General features: G+C 36.3%; 1 protein-coding gene across 1 annotated transcript; it reads left to right on the top strand.

The window, feature by feature from the left end:
• The first annotated feature begins 489 nt into the window (after positions 1–489).
• On the top strand, positions 490–11,501 carry LOC149836190 (cytochrome P450 87A3-like). Its single transcript, XM_090009722.1, has 9 exons — positions 490–549; positions 1,613–1,939; positions 2,059–2,208; positions 3,223–3,474; positions 3,549–3,638; positions 10,792–10,870; positions 10,956–11,062; positions 11,169–11,296; positions 11,402–11,501. Exons 1-9 carry the CDS (start codon positions 490–492, stop codon positions 11,499–11,501), a joined length of 1,293 nt encoding a protein of 430 aa, XP_089865848.1.
• Positions 11,502–13,947: the final 2,446 nt, after the last annotated feature.

Here is a 13,947-nt window from a genome sequence, read left to right as displayed (position 1 = left end):
CAAGATGTGGCACTACAAGAAAGATGGTAATTAGCGACGAAAAAAATTCATCACAAATTTGCTACGGATTAGCGAGAGAAAGATATTCGTCGTTAAAATTTCGCATATTTGCAAAATTCACGACGGAAAACTTTCTGTCGGTAATTTGTCGTTAATTAGCGATAGAATTTATTCCATCTCAATATCCGTCGTAACTTAGCGACGGATCAGCGGCAAAACTTTTTCGTAGCTACGCCATCGCCAAGTAGTGACGACCTAGCAACGAAATTAATCCGTCGTGAATCCGTCACTAATTTTCCCGTAAATCCCTAATTTGAACCCCTTTCTTTCTCTTTTTTGTTTCATCTTTGTTGCCCGTCGCCCGCTGCGTTTCATCTCCGCCGCTCGTCGCCCCCCGGCCTGCCGCCCGCCGCTCCTCTGCCGTCGCTCGATGCCTGTCGTCTGACGTCCTTCGCGCGATGCTCGACACCAGTGAAGCTCTCGTCGGCGATGAATCATACAAATCACCGAGGAATCTCGATCCTCGCTTGGGATGATTCAACGATGCAGGTTTCTTTGAGAAATCAGTGGATCGTGAAAATCGGGAGGAAAAGCAAACGATGAATCGCGATTCATCGGTATGGCTGTTGACCAGAGAGAGAGAGAAAGAGACCTGAATGGTGTCTATGGCTTCAATATAAAATGTTAAAAAAGAGCTAAACATCATCTAGCTATTAATTGCGGGGGGAGAAAGAGTCTCGAATCTTTTTATCTTTACCAATAAAGCATAAAAGATATGGATCATTTAAAGAACTGAATATATTAGGCTCCCTTTTTTAGTTAGATCTCGTGTGGCCTTATAATTTGATGTATTTTATGATAGATCTGAACCGTTAGATATGTTTATCATGCTAGATTTAGTAGGAATCTGCCCTTGGATCATGGTTTTTCTACAAAAAAAAAAATATTTTTATGAGTAGAGAAAATTTGATGTTTTCATAGCCATTGATTTTTGGATCACTGGAAAAACCTGTATACAGGTCAGATTCTGACGTTCCGAAAGCCGGTTCTCACTAAACAAAACCTATAGATCGCATCTATGGTGTTAGATGTGAGAAAAAAAAATACTAAAAACTACAATTTTTGAAAGGACCTATAGGAGCACGTTACTCTTTAAAATTTGTAGACATGTATATAAGTGAGATCTAATATCATACTAAAATTAACAAAATTCAAATTCACTTTTTTTAGATAAACAAAGATGTATCACAAATTTTCTTTTTGTTCATTGTGGATTTTGCATGATGAAATTATTAGATGTAGACATGTTATTTTCAGTAAAAACAATTACAAAATTTTGATATAAACTATAACACTTACACTATCTAGCGGATCAATCATAATTAGTTTATGAATTGACCTACTAAAGCTAACTAATTATCTTTGTGATTAATCACAACTTGGTGAAGAGTCCAAACTTCGAGATTGACCGATTTTTTACCGATTAATCGTGATTTGCCGATGAAATTTTAAGCACTTCGCGAGGACGAGTTCGGCTAGTATGCTCCTCACAACCATACGAACTGTTGTCACCTTCTTTTAATTATCATACTGATTAGAAATTTGGACACAGATATATGGGCCAATATTTAAGACCAACTTGGCGGGCCGGCCAATAATCGTCTCAACGGACATAGACTTCAACAATTTCATCTTCCAGCAGGAAGGCCGGTCTTTTCAGATAGCATACCCGGACTCATTCAAGGAGATCCTTGGTAAACAGAGCATTGGTGAACAGCATGGTTTCATTTTCAAGTATCTCAAGGGCCTCGTTATGAGTATCTATGGACCTGAAAATCTCAGAGAATTTCTGCTTCCTGAAGTAGAACAGGCTATTTCTAGTAGTCTCCTTTCATGGCTCACACTCCCCAGTCTAGAACTCAAAGAAGCAACTGAAACCGTAAATTCTATTAACAACCCAGTAAACTTTCCGCTTTTGATTCATATAAATCAAGTTCTCTAACGAAAAGAACCTTTTCTTTTCTTTTCTTTTTCCTGTTTACATTCACCTTTTGACAGATGATGTTCAATCTGGGTGCGAAAAAGTTGATAAGTTATGACCCCTCCAAGGCTGCAGAAGATCTGAAAAAGTGCTTTGATGATTTCATGGATGGCTTGTTTTCTTTTCCTTTCAATATTCCTGGTACTCCTTACTACAGATGCTTACAGGTATACCAACAAGTGTTGAGGATGCTATAAGAGTTTGATTGAATTGGTTGCGTAACTTTTAGGTTGAAACATGGCCTTTCAGATTAGATGGGGCTCTTTCTGGAAAATCAATCAGATTAGTGGTCAATTTTCCCTTTTTTGTCTCCTTTTACCCAATATTGCAAAACAGAACCGTATTTTGAAAGTTTTAACTTTTCATGACCCATGTTTTCAAGAAAAGACAAATAGAGACCTAAATACCACTTCATGAGTTTATTATAATTTAACCATGCATTACCAATAGAAAATTTACTATACTGCTTTTGTATTCGAGTATGTTGGTAAAAACCGTCTTTTCCAAAAGCAAGGTTGGGTCATTAAAAAAAAAGGTTGGGATATTACAGTATATAAGCATGTTAATGATGAAATCAACAGATAAATTACACAGAAAAGACCAATTCATCACATATTTGCACAGTGCCACCAAATTTTGTAATTATAAAATGAACCACCTATATTTAATTTTTTTTTCTGCCATACAGATGTGCCCGGTCCTAAAATAAATCATTGACCATGGTTCAGTCAAATGAAATGAAAATCTTCCTGATTCAGTGATCAAAACAAAAGAACGTATTATGAGCTATTTGTTAATTAAAGTAAAAAAAACAAATTTTTATACTTCAGGTCGGTATTCGAAATGCATTACCAAAGGACAGAGGATTGAACGTAACTACTGAAAAACTGGCTAGCCTCTTGCAGAGGAGCTAGTAACAAGTTAAAAGACTGTTTTTGCAGTTTTATTTGCATCTGCCTGTTCCTTTATTCTAACTAATGTGGCTAGCTCGCCTGATTTATTTCTTTTCCAAAACAAGGGGACGGTTTTGTAATGTAGGGGGAAATATGGTTCTATGTTTGAATTTTTTTTTCTTTTTTTATTAACTCGTCTCTTGATGATCTTCATGTGAAGATATGAGTTTCGATTCCTGCTTTTTAAAGAGATTGGTTTTATCCATCAGACCTTCATTTCTTGGATAGGGTGGAAAGAAGGTGAGAAAGATTTTGAAGAGTATGCTGGAAGAGAGACTTGCTCAGCCAAGGGAAGAACAGCAAGATTTCCTTGACCTCCTTGCGAAAGAGTTGAACAAGGAAGGATCAATGTTGACACAGGGCATTGCCTTGGATCTCCTCTTTATCCTACTCTTTGCGAACTTTGAGATCACATCACAGAGTATAACATTCTGCATGAAGCTTTTAACAGACCACCCCAAGGTGGTGGAGGAACTAACAGTAAGTTGAAGAAGCTTCTCCTGTTGGTTCCATATTGTGGTTCACTGATGTCTGATCTTTTTCATCATGATCAGAGGGAACATGATGAAATTATCGGTAGAAGGAAAGCTCAAAACTCAGGGATTTCTTGGGAAGAATACAAATCCATGACCTATACTTCTCAGGTGAGATACGCAATAGAAACTATGCAATCCCGTTACCTTTTTATTTCTAATTGTCATGCATCTAGAGCTATATATCTCACAGGGACACGCTACATCAGGTACCCTCTGTCAATCAGACACCCCATGACACACGGGCACAATCACATGAAAGCTATAACACGCTCAAACTTTATAATTTTTATTGTTTATTGATATTTTTTGTTATAACCCGAAGAAACCTCGTGCTTGGCATGAAAACCTGGCCGCACTAGCTTGGCCTGCCATGCTTACGGTCGTCGTACCATGGCATAAAGCTATGAGGCTAGAACCCTTACCTCCAGGGCATCGCGCAAAGAGAGATGTGTGGGGTATCATGGAGGAGCATACACATTAACATGCATGCATAACACAACATAATACACACATATAAGAAGGGATAGGGCCACATACCTGTCCCCGTCATTTCGCTGATGTGAGAGACGGACGATCTTCTTAGCCGAACTGCTCTTGTTGATGAGTACCGACCTTCAAGCAGTGGGTGAGCAGAGACCGATCTCAGTAAGCCTTCAATTCCACTTTTTTCTTATACAACTACTCATAATTGTGATATATATATATATATATGTATCCAAGAGATACCTCCGAAAGGTCACCATGCATCATACCAAAATGTATGATGCATGAGAAGAGACACATACAAAGGGACACACTATTTCTCAACATTCTTCCACTTGACCCGAGTATGTGAAAGTTCATGTGGATAGGTCTTAAGTCCACTTTATCAGTCCAAATTTATGTTAAACTCTTAAACTTTATGAACAAACTTGATGCATAACCAACAAAAGAAAAGAAATAGAAAATCATATCTTTATTACCAAAATGTGATCACATAAAAGTCATTATACATGATTACAAGGTTTCAAATAAGCTCATCCTCTTAATATGTTGGGCATATAATCTCGGAATCAAACCCTTAGTAAGAGGATCAACTATCATTCTCTTAGTCCCTATGTTATCAATATACACCAAAAGATTCTTTGTCCTCTCCTTTATAACAAAATACTTCAACTCCATATGCTTACAAGACGTAGTACTTTTGTTGTTATTTGAGAAGGATACATCGGCTTCATTATCACAAAATACTTTCAGTGGTCTCCCAATGGATTCAACCACTTGAAGTCCTGAGATGAAGTTTCACAACAAAATGGCTTGTGAAGTTATCTCAAATAGAGCTATGAACTCAGTCTCCATGGTGTGGGCAACAGTAGTGGACTGCTTCTCACTCCTCCAAGAAATCGCACCACCGGCTAGCAAAAATATGTATCATGTGGTAGACTTTCTACCGTCAGGATAACCTCCCAGATCTACATCTGAATAGCCGATAACCTCAAGGTGGTCCACCTTTCTGTAGGCTAACATATAGTTCTTTGTCCCTTGCAGATATATAGCGCATGACTTTCTTAGCAGCCTTCCAGTGAGCTAGACCAAGATTCGACTAAAATCTGCCAAGAACCCTGTCTGCAAATAATATGTCAGGGCGGGTGCATGTCTGAGTGTACTGCAAGTTGCCGACCACTTATGCATATGATATCATGGTCATCTGTCATTTTTCTTCTTCAGTCTGTGGGCAGTCCTTAAGGCTCAATTTATCCCATTTTAATATAGGTGTCGTAGTAGGAGCACAATACTTCATCCCATATCTCTTGAGAACTTTATTAATATAAGCTTTCTGAGAGAGACCTAATACACCTTTATACCTATCTCGACAGATCTCAATGCCAAGAACATAGGCAGTCTCTCCTAGGTTTTTTATTTCAAAATGAAAGGATAAAAATTGCTTAGTTTCTGTCAGCATATCTTTATCATTGGTTGCAAGTAATATGTCATCCACATAAAATATCAGAATTATGAACTTACTCCTACTTATCTTGAGATATACACATCGATTAATGATGTTTTCAATGAATCCAAAGATCAAAATGACTTTGGTGAACTTCATATACCATTGATGGGAGGCCTGTTTAAGTCCATATATTGAATTTTTCAACTTGCAAACCAAACGGTCTGACTTACCTTTATAGAAACCTAGAGGTTGATCTATGTATACCTCTTCACTTAATTTACCATTTAAGAAAGTTATTTTTACATTCATTTGGTATAGCTCTAAATCAAAATGAACTGCTAGGGAAAAAATAATCATCATTGACTCCTTAGTCGAGATAGGAGAAAATGTCTCTCTGTAGTGAATGCCCTCCATTTGAGTGAAACCTTTAGCAACCAGCCTTGCCTTATACTTTTTGATATTGCCTTTAGAGTCTCTTTTAGTCTTTAAGACCCACTTGTACCATACATGCTTGACTCCTCTAGGCAATTCAATAAGGTCTCATACTTGATTTTTAGCTACAGAGTCTAGCTCTTCTTTCATGACCTCTATCCAAGATGAAGATTGCTCACACTCAACAACTTTCTTAAAAGAAGATGGATCCTCAATATCTATGAAATCATTAGGCTCCTATAGATACACCACATAATCTTAATGGATAGCTGATCTTTTAATTTTTGTGGATCTTCTGACAGGTATACTAACTTGATCAACCTATGGATGCTCTTCAGCATGATCTATAAATGGTTCTTCTTGAGTTGGTGCATTACTAACTGGATCAACTTCTATTTCATCATTCGAATGAATAATGAAAGAAAGTTTTAAATTTTCAGGTAGAGTAACTTTATCCTGAATTTCTTCATAAAGGAGATTTTGTAATGCATTTATACTAACAAAACCATCTTCTAAAAATTTAGCTTTATCTGTTTTATATTATTTATGGTGTATGAGATGGACAATAAAACATGAATCCTTTTGACCTTTCTAGATAACCAATGAAGAAACCACTGATTGTCTTGGGGTTAAAAGCTTTAATGTGAAGATTGTATAATTTTGCTTCTGCAGGACAACTCCTTATGTGCATGTAACTTAGACATGGTTTTCTATTGTCCACAATTCATAAGGTATTGTTGAGACAACCTTAGTAGGGACCTTGTTTAAGACATATACGGTTGTTCGCTGAGCTTCACCCCACAGGGTGATGGAAAGGGTTGAGTAGTTCAATATTGCACGTACCATTTCTTTAAGCGTACAATTTCTTCTTTCAGTTACACCATTCTGGTATGCACTTTCTGGCATGATGTACTGAGGGATTATTCCTTCTTCCCTAAGAAATTGCGCTAATGATCCTTTTCATTGTCTCATCTCAGTGAAATGCCCATAGTACTCGCCACCTCGATCTGATCTAACTATTTCTATTATGTCTCCTATTTGTTTTTCTACTTCTTTCTTGAAGTCTTTGAAAATATTATAGACTTCAGATTTTTCAAATAACAAGTAGAGATACATGTACTAGGAGTAATCATCAATGAAAGTGATGAAGTACCTTTCTCCTGTATGGCAAGGAGAGAAGGGTCCATGTACATCCGTATGAATAATTTCCAACTTGTGGTTACTCCTTTTGGCACTTTTCTTGTATGTGTTGGTTTGCTTGGCCTTTATGCAATTCAAACACGGTTCCTTAACTATGAAATCAATGAATTTAAGAATCTCTTTTTTTACAAGTCATTGGATCCTACCTTTAGAGATATGACCCAAACGATCCTATCTATAGAGATATGACCCAAACGATGATGTCAAAGCATATAGGATTATTCATCTAATAAGCCACATTTATTGCCAATCAACACATTTTTCGAAGAAAGGGTCTCACAAATTTGGACATTAGTTTTCAGATGATACAATCCATCACATATATTCGCGGAACCAACAAGAATTGAATTCTTAGAGATAGTTATTTTTTAATTTAAAATAATATCCAATAGAATCCAATTTTGATACATAAATGAGGTTTCTGTTGTATGTTGGTATATAAAATGTATCAAATAAGTTCAAAATAAACTCATTTCCCAAAATCACTCTGCAGGTTCCAATGACCTTAACATGTGAGTGCATCTTGTTTCCTGAGAAGATGCTTCTTTTATGATCTGTTAATTCTTTTTTACTCAGGAAGACTTGCAAGGTATTGGCAATATGAACAGTGGCACCTGAATCAATCCATCAACTATTAGTTTGAATATTGATCAAATTATATTTATGAGAAACGAATGAAAAATTACCTTTTTTTGCCAGTCATTTCTTGTGCCTCATGCAGTTTGCCTTTAAATGTTCCTTCTTCTTGCAAAAGAAGCACTTGATATAAGATTGTTCATGGGACTTGGCGCCTGACCCATTGGACACAGATGCATCTGAGTTCCTCTTTGCCTTTTTCTTAATGACATTTTTCTTTGGTTCATGCCTTTTATGACATTTATGAGAAGATACGTGAGCATTATGTATCTTCTCTCCTTTCAGTCTCACTTCTTCCTCGACACACTTGGACATCAAGTCATTAAATGTTCATTCATCATTATGAGTGTTGTAGGAGATCTTGAAAGGTCCATATTCACTAGGCAGAGAAGTCATTATTAAGTGGACCAGAAAGGAATCAAATATGCTGACCTTCATGTCATTTAATTGAGTTGTCATATTTCTCATTTCTAGAATGTATTGTCAGATGTTTCCCCTACCAGTATATTTCATAGATATTAACCTTGTCATCAAGGTGCTAGCCATTGCTTTATGTGAACTTACAAATTGTGCCTCTATAGCTTTCAGAATTTTTTTTACTGTTCTGCATGTGGGTATGACGCTCGTGATATTCCTTGCCACACGAGATTGCAGAAGCAGTAGGCTAAGTCTATTTGAGCGCTCTCACTTATCAAAATCAATTTTATGTTTAGTTGTGCTATTGTCAGTTAACGATGCAGGCTCAGGCTTGCACAGGGCTAAATCTAGACCCATATAACCTAATATGAATTATACATTTTCTTTTCAATCATTAAAATTTGAGCCATCTAGAAAAGGAATATGACTTGGACCATTAGAAACCACAGAATTGAACATTGTAGTGACAAAAGGACATTCATAAATATTCATGCACATTCAAGATTTGAAAAGGTAAATGCAATGATAAGTTCTCTTTATCATTTACACTTTTTTAGGCAAGTGCTAGGGGTCATTATAGTCCCACTTTGGTGAGTACCCATAACACGCAAATGCACTTCGACTCCTACTATTTGATAAAACTAAAAAGATATGTAGCCAGAGACAAGTCGACATGGCACCTTTGGGTGCTACATGTTTCATGTGCTGGGATACATTCTTTTCATTTTATCCTACTAGACTTTGAACATGACATCATTGCCTTTGGGCAGTCCATCATTTCATCAAGTCTAACACAATTCTAATATTGACTCATCCCATTATTGGTACAAAATAACTTAATTAAGCATACATTTGACCATTTTGGTGATTACAAATGCATCTTAATCAAAATTCAAATACCATTATTTATGTCAATATTGTCCATATGATGCACAAAAATATATATTTCTAAGACATTAATGAAAACATCATGCATCATAACATAATATGTGAAATAAACTAAGTGTTACACATGTAAAGTGCTTAAAACTCCTTAATTGATTCTAAAATTGAATGAATCAATCACAACAATACTCCAAAATGGTCCAAGAGAGCCTCAAAAAAATTAAACTGGCACCAAAACCATTCAAATACCGATCATTTAATACATAAAAATATTCAAAAACATGATGAACCAGTGAAAATGGCCTCTGAACCAGTCGGAAAAGCAGTGAACTAACCATCCAGAATACACTGAAATAGACTGGAACAGACAAAAACCGGTCACAGAAAACTTTGAACCGGCCCTCAAACACCTTGAACCGGTCCAAGAAAGACATATCATAACATATGTGTGTGAAATAAACTAAGTGTTATACATGGAATGTGCTTAAAGCTCCTTAATTGATTCTAAAATTGAATAAATCAATCACAATGATACTCCAAAACGGTCCAAGAAAGCCTCAAAACCATTGAACCGACACCAAAACCATTCAAATCGATCATTTTATTTATAAAAAGTATTCAAAAACATGATGAACCGGTGAAAATGGCCTCTGAATCAGTCAAAAAAGTAGTGAATCGGTACAAAAAAACCTTGAATCGGTCCAGAAAGGCTTTGAATCGATCCAAAACCACACTGAATTGGACTGAAACAGATAGAACAGGTCAGAACCTGATGAACTGGTTCTAGAACCGATCTGTTTAGTTTCAAACAGAAGAACATCTCGTTCTAGACAGCAGAGAACACACTGTTTTGGAACGGGAACTGGATCGGGTCGATCGGATTGGGTTCAATGAGAACCAGTACCCAAGATCCAAAACAGAAAAAACCAAATTAAGGGCATGTCGGTTCCTGTTTTCCCATGTTTCTGTTTTTAACAAAAATACAGAAAAAAGAAAAGGAGAAAAACAGGTTTGATCACTATTTTCCCCTCTCTCTATTTTAACAGAAATACAGAGAGGCGAAAAACATAGTCAATGAAAAAACTGTATGGGGCTCTAATACCACAATGTGGGGTATCATGGAGGAGCATACACATTGACATACATGCATAACACATAACATAATACGCACATATAAGAAGAGATAGGGTCACATACATGTCCCTGTCATTTCGCTGATGTGAGAGACAGACGATTTTCTCAGCTGAACTGCTCCTGTTTAAGGAGTGGGTGATCAGGGACCGATCTTTATAAGCCTTCATTTTCACTTTTTTCTTATATCATTGCTCATCATTGTGATATATATATATATATATATATATATATATATATATATATATATATATATATTATCCAAGGGATACCTTCGAAAGGTCACAATATCATATCAAAATGTATGATGCATGAGAAGAGACACATACGATGAGACACACTTTTTTCTAACAAAATGCCCATGAGAATCGAACCTCCATCGCCCGCCTAGCTGCCAAGGGGTCCCACCCCCACTACACCAACCCTCCTTGGGGCTTATTTTATTAATAATGTTTGTTAGTAACGTCTGATGACAAATATATTTGTATACATTAAAATGTTAACAATATAATTTCTACAAATCAAACATTAAATCCGATCCATGTGACAGAGAATTGAATGTGCTCTTTCCACAAAAGTACTTTTTTGGACAAGTTTCCATGGCAATACTTGACCACCAGAATATTGCAGGTAATAAATGAAGTGCTTAGGTTGGCCAACATTGCACCCTATATATTCAGAAAATCATTAGCTGATATCAACATTGCAGGTAATATATGTCAGCCATGTTTTTCAGCAAGATAGGCCACTCTTTCACTTTTCCTTGGCTTCATGATGAGAAGTGTTTGTTGCAGGATATACAATTCCCAAAGGTTGGACGGTTGCAGTGTGCACTTTTGCAGTACATATGAATCCTGATTTGTTTCCTGATCCTCTTTCCTTTAAACCATCCAGATGGGAGGTAAAGTTGCGAACAAGAATGGTGCACATTGAGCCTATACAAACCAAATTTACCAAACATTACAAACGGATTATGTTGGCTAAAAAACTATATAATAATAATGCAGGGAACGAATTTAAATGTTGTGGGCAAGAACTTCATGGCTTTTGGTGGGGGCTCGAGATTCTGCATGGGCGCGGACTTCAGCAAGCTGTTGTTGACGGTCTTCCTTCACCACTTGGTCACCAAATACAGGTATGATTGTGGTAGATCTGTAAGAAATTTTCTTCATTGTCATAAAAATTGAAATAGCTTTTATTGATGCTTCAATAATTTCAAGATCCATATAATCATGTTTAGCATGTCCCTCGAAAGTTGGAATCATGGAGAATTTGATCCTGGCTTAGGATCAGATGGAAAGATTATCAAGGCCAAAAATGTTCTCCAAGAGGAGTCTTGATTCTCTTTAAAGAATTAAAGGAGAGTAGATTGGGCCATGATTTCATCCAACTAGGGCTGTCAACAGGTCGGGTTTGTACCAAATACCCCACCCGTCCCAAACCCAAATTCTTGGGTATGAGCATAAAAAGTGATGACCCAATAATATTCAAGCCGACCCAAGCGGTATGCAGTTGGGTTTGGGATATGATTTTTACCAGGTACCTGACCCAACCCAGCATTTTTGCCGGGTACTCGACCCAACCTGAGTGTCTTATATGTATATCTTAAGTAAAAGTAATCTTATAAATTTATATGGCTCCAGGTATAGGATTCCATTTTCGTGACCGGACAAAACCTGAACCCAAACCAGACACTTTGTTATTTGGGCTGGTTAGGATACAACCTCATGGATCAGGTACCCAACCCGTTGACAGCCTTACATCCAGCAAGGGGCTTGCATGCATCAGCCCTGTTCCAACGCAAGTGGGATACATCAATGGGTCGGATTCAGGTCAGATGCCAGACTGAATCCAAATCCATGTAGTCAAATTCCACCTAGTTAACAACATCCAATTAGTAATTGAATTCGGATCTAGTATACAGTTTCATTCGAGTTTGAATTAAAATCTGGCATATATCTGAACATCATTACATGTAAAGGGTATATCTCATTAAACTTGTCAGATGTCCAGATTTATTGTTAATTTTTTTTCATCCAACTCTGAATCCAATTAGGCAGTATCTGATCGGTTGGAATATATATATATATATATATATATATATATATATATATATATATATATATAGAGAGAGAGAGAGAGAGAGAGAGAGAGAGGTGTTGGTTCAGCTCACTTTCTTGTTTTGCCCGGTTCTACCCTCTCAAAATCATATTATTTTGGTATTTTTTTCTCGTATCTAAATCATAGATGCGATCTATATGCTTTGTTTACTGGGAACAAGCTTTTGAATCAACGGAATCTGACATGTATACAGGTTTTTTTGATGATCCAACTTCAATCGCTCATAAAAATATATTTTTTTTATCAAAAAAACATGATCCAAGAGTCGATTCTCGCTAAATCAAGCATGCTACTAAACACATCTAACGGTTCAGATCAATCATAAAACACTTTAAAAGAATGGGGTAGAATGGGGCAGAACGAGAAATGGGGCCTAGTATGTTCAGTTCTCATTATATATATATATATATATATATATATATATATATATATATATATATAGAGAGAGAGAGAGAGAGAGAGAGATGTGTAGTTGCGAAATCACTAGGAGCGAAATGCCAGGGGATGATGTTGAGCATCCAGCATCATCCTGCTGGTAGTTGTGCACCTAAGGGTTGCATAGCTATATATATATATATATATAGAGAGAGAGAGAGAGAGAGTTTGTAATGGGTAGGTGCCTAAAGCATTTTTTGCCTACCACGTGCCTACCAAGCTTTGGAAAGATCTTTTCTGTCTTTTTCTAAAATTTGATCATACAGATGTAATCTACATGCTTGATTTTGTAGTAATAGATTTTTGGATCGTCCGATTCCAAGACCAAGTTAGACTTTTATAAGATTCGAAAATCAACTGTCTACAATTTCAATAAATATTCATTGCTTAAAAAAACAACTTTTTTTTAAAAAAAAAACATGATGCAAGTGTGATTTCCTAGCAAATCGTTCACGTAGAACACATCTATAGGGTCAGATTTTTTAAAAACAACCTGAAAACCCCTATGCAAGCTCAGTAGATACACAATAGGCACAAAAATAGAGAGAGAACTTAACATATTAAACCTCATTTCTTGTTCTACCCTATAGGTTTTAAGTGTTTTATGATAAATCTGAACCATTAGATGTGTTTAGCATGATTGATTTAGTGAAAATCGACCCTTAGATCATGTTTTCTTGAAGAAAAAATATAATTTTATGAGCCCAATAAAACTAGTACCTTCATAGCCATTGATTTTGGTTCACAGGAAAAACTTGTATACAGGTCAGATTCCGGCAATCCAAAAGTTGGTTCCCACTAAACAAAACCTATAGATTACATCTACGGTGTTAGACGTGAGAAAAAATACTTAAAACTACAATTTTTAAGGGGCCTAACAATACTTAACGAAAAAGGAGGCCTAAAGAACGCATTACTCATATATATATATATATATATATATATATATATATATATATATATATATATATATATATATATATACTACAAGAATTCTGCGGATTAGCGATGGACTCTATCCGACGATAATTCATCATAAATTCATCGCTAATCCATTTAGCGATGGATTGGCGACGGCTTAGCGATAGATAGTGTTCATCGCAATTTCCTGGTCGCTAATTATCAATAAAACAAATTTGCTGCTACTTTTGTCGCTAATTTGCATCGGATTAGCGAATGTCATGATCCATCGCTAAATAAGAACTGATTTGGTTTTACGACAGATACATA

This window comes from Nuphar pumila, chromosome 6 (assembly GCF_984573655.1).
Source record: "Nuphar pumila chromosome 6, dmNupPumi1.hap1.1, whole genome shotgun sequence".
Classification (NCBI taxonomy): Eukaryota; Viridiplantae; Streptophyta; class Magnoliopsida; order Nymphaeales; family Nymphaeaceae; genus Nuphar; species Nuphar pumila.
The sequence above is the reverse complement of the archived record's forward strand: the minus strand, read 5'-3'. Positions and strand labels throughout refer to the sequence as shown.

What these genes read in the sequence shown, in the direction of transcription:
- LOC149836190 (XM_090009722.1), top strand. Translation starts at nt 490, where the DNA reads ATGAATCATACAAATCACCGAGGAATCTCGATCCTCGCTTGGGATGAT. An exon ending in GGGATGATTCAACGATGCAG is followed by an intron (nt 550 to 1,612) that starts GTTTCTTTGAGA and finishes ATTTGGACACAG; the next exon opens with ATATATGGGCCAATATTTAA. An exon ending in TTAAACCATCCAGATGGGAG is followed by an intron (nt 11,063 to 11,168) that starts GTAAAGTTGCGA and finishes ATAATAATGCAG; the next exon opens with GGAACGAATTTAAATGTTGT.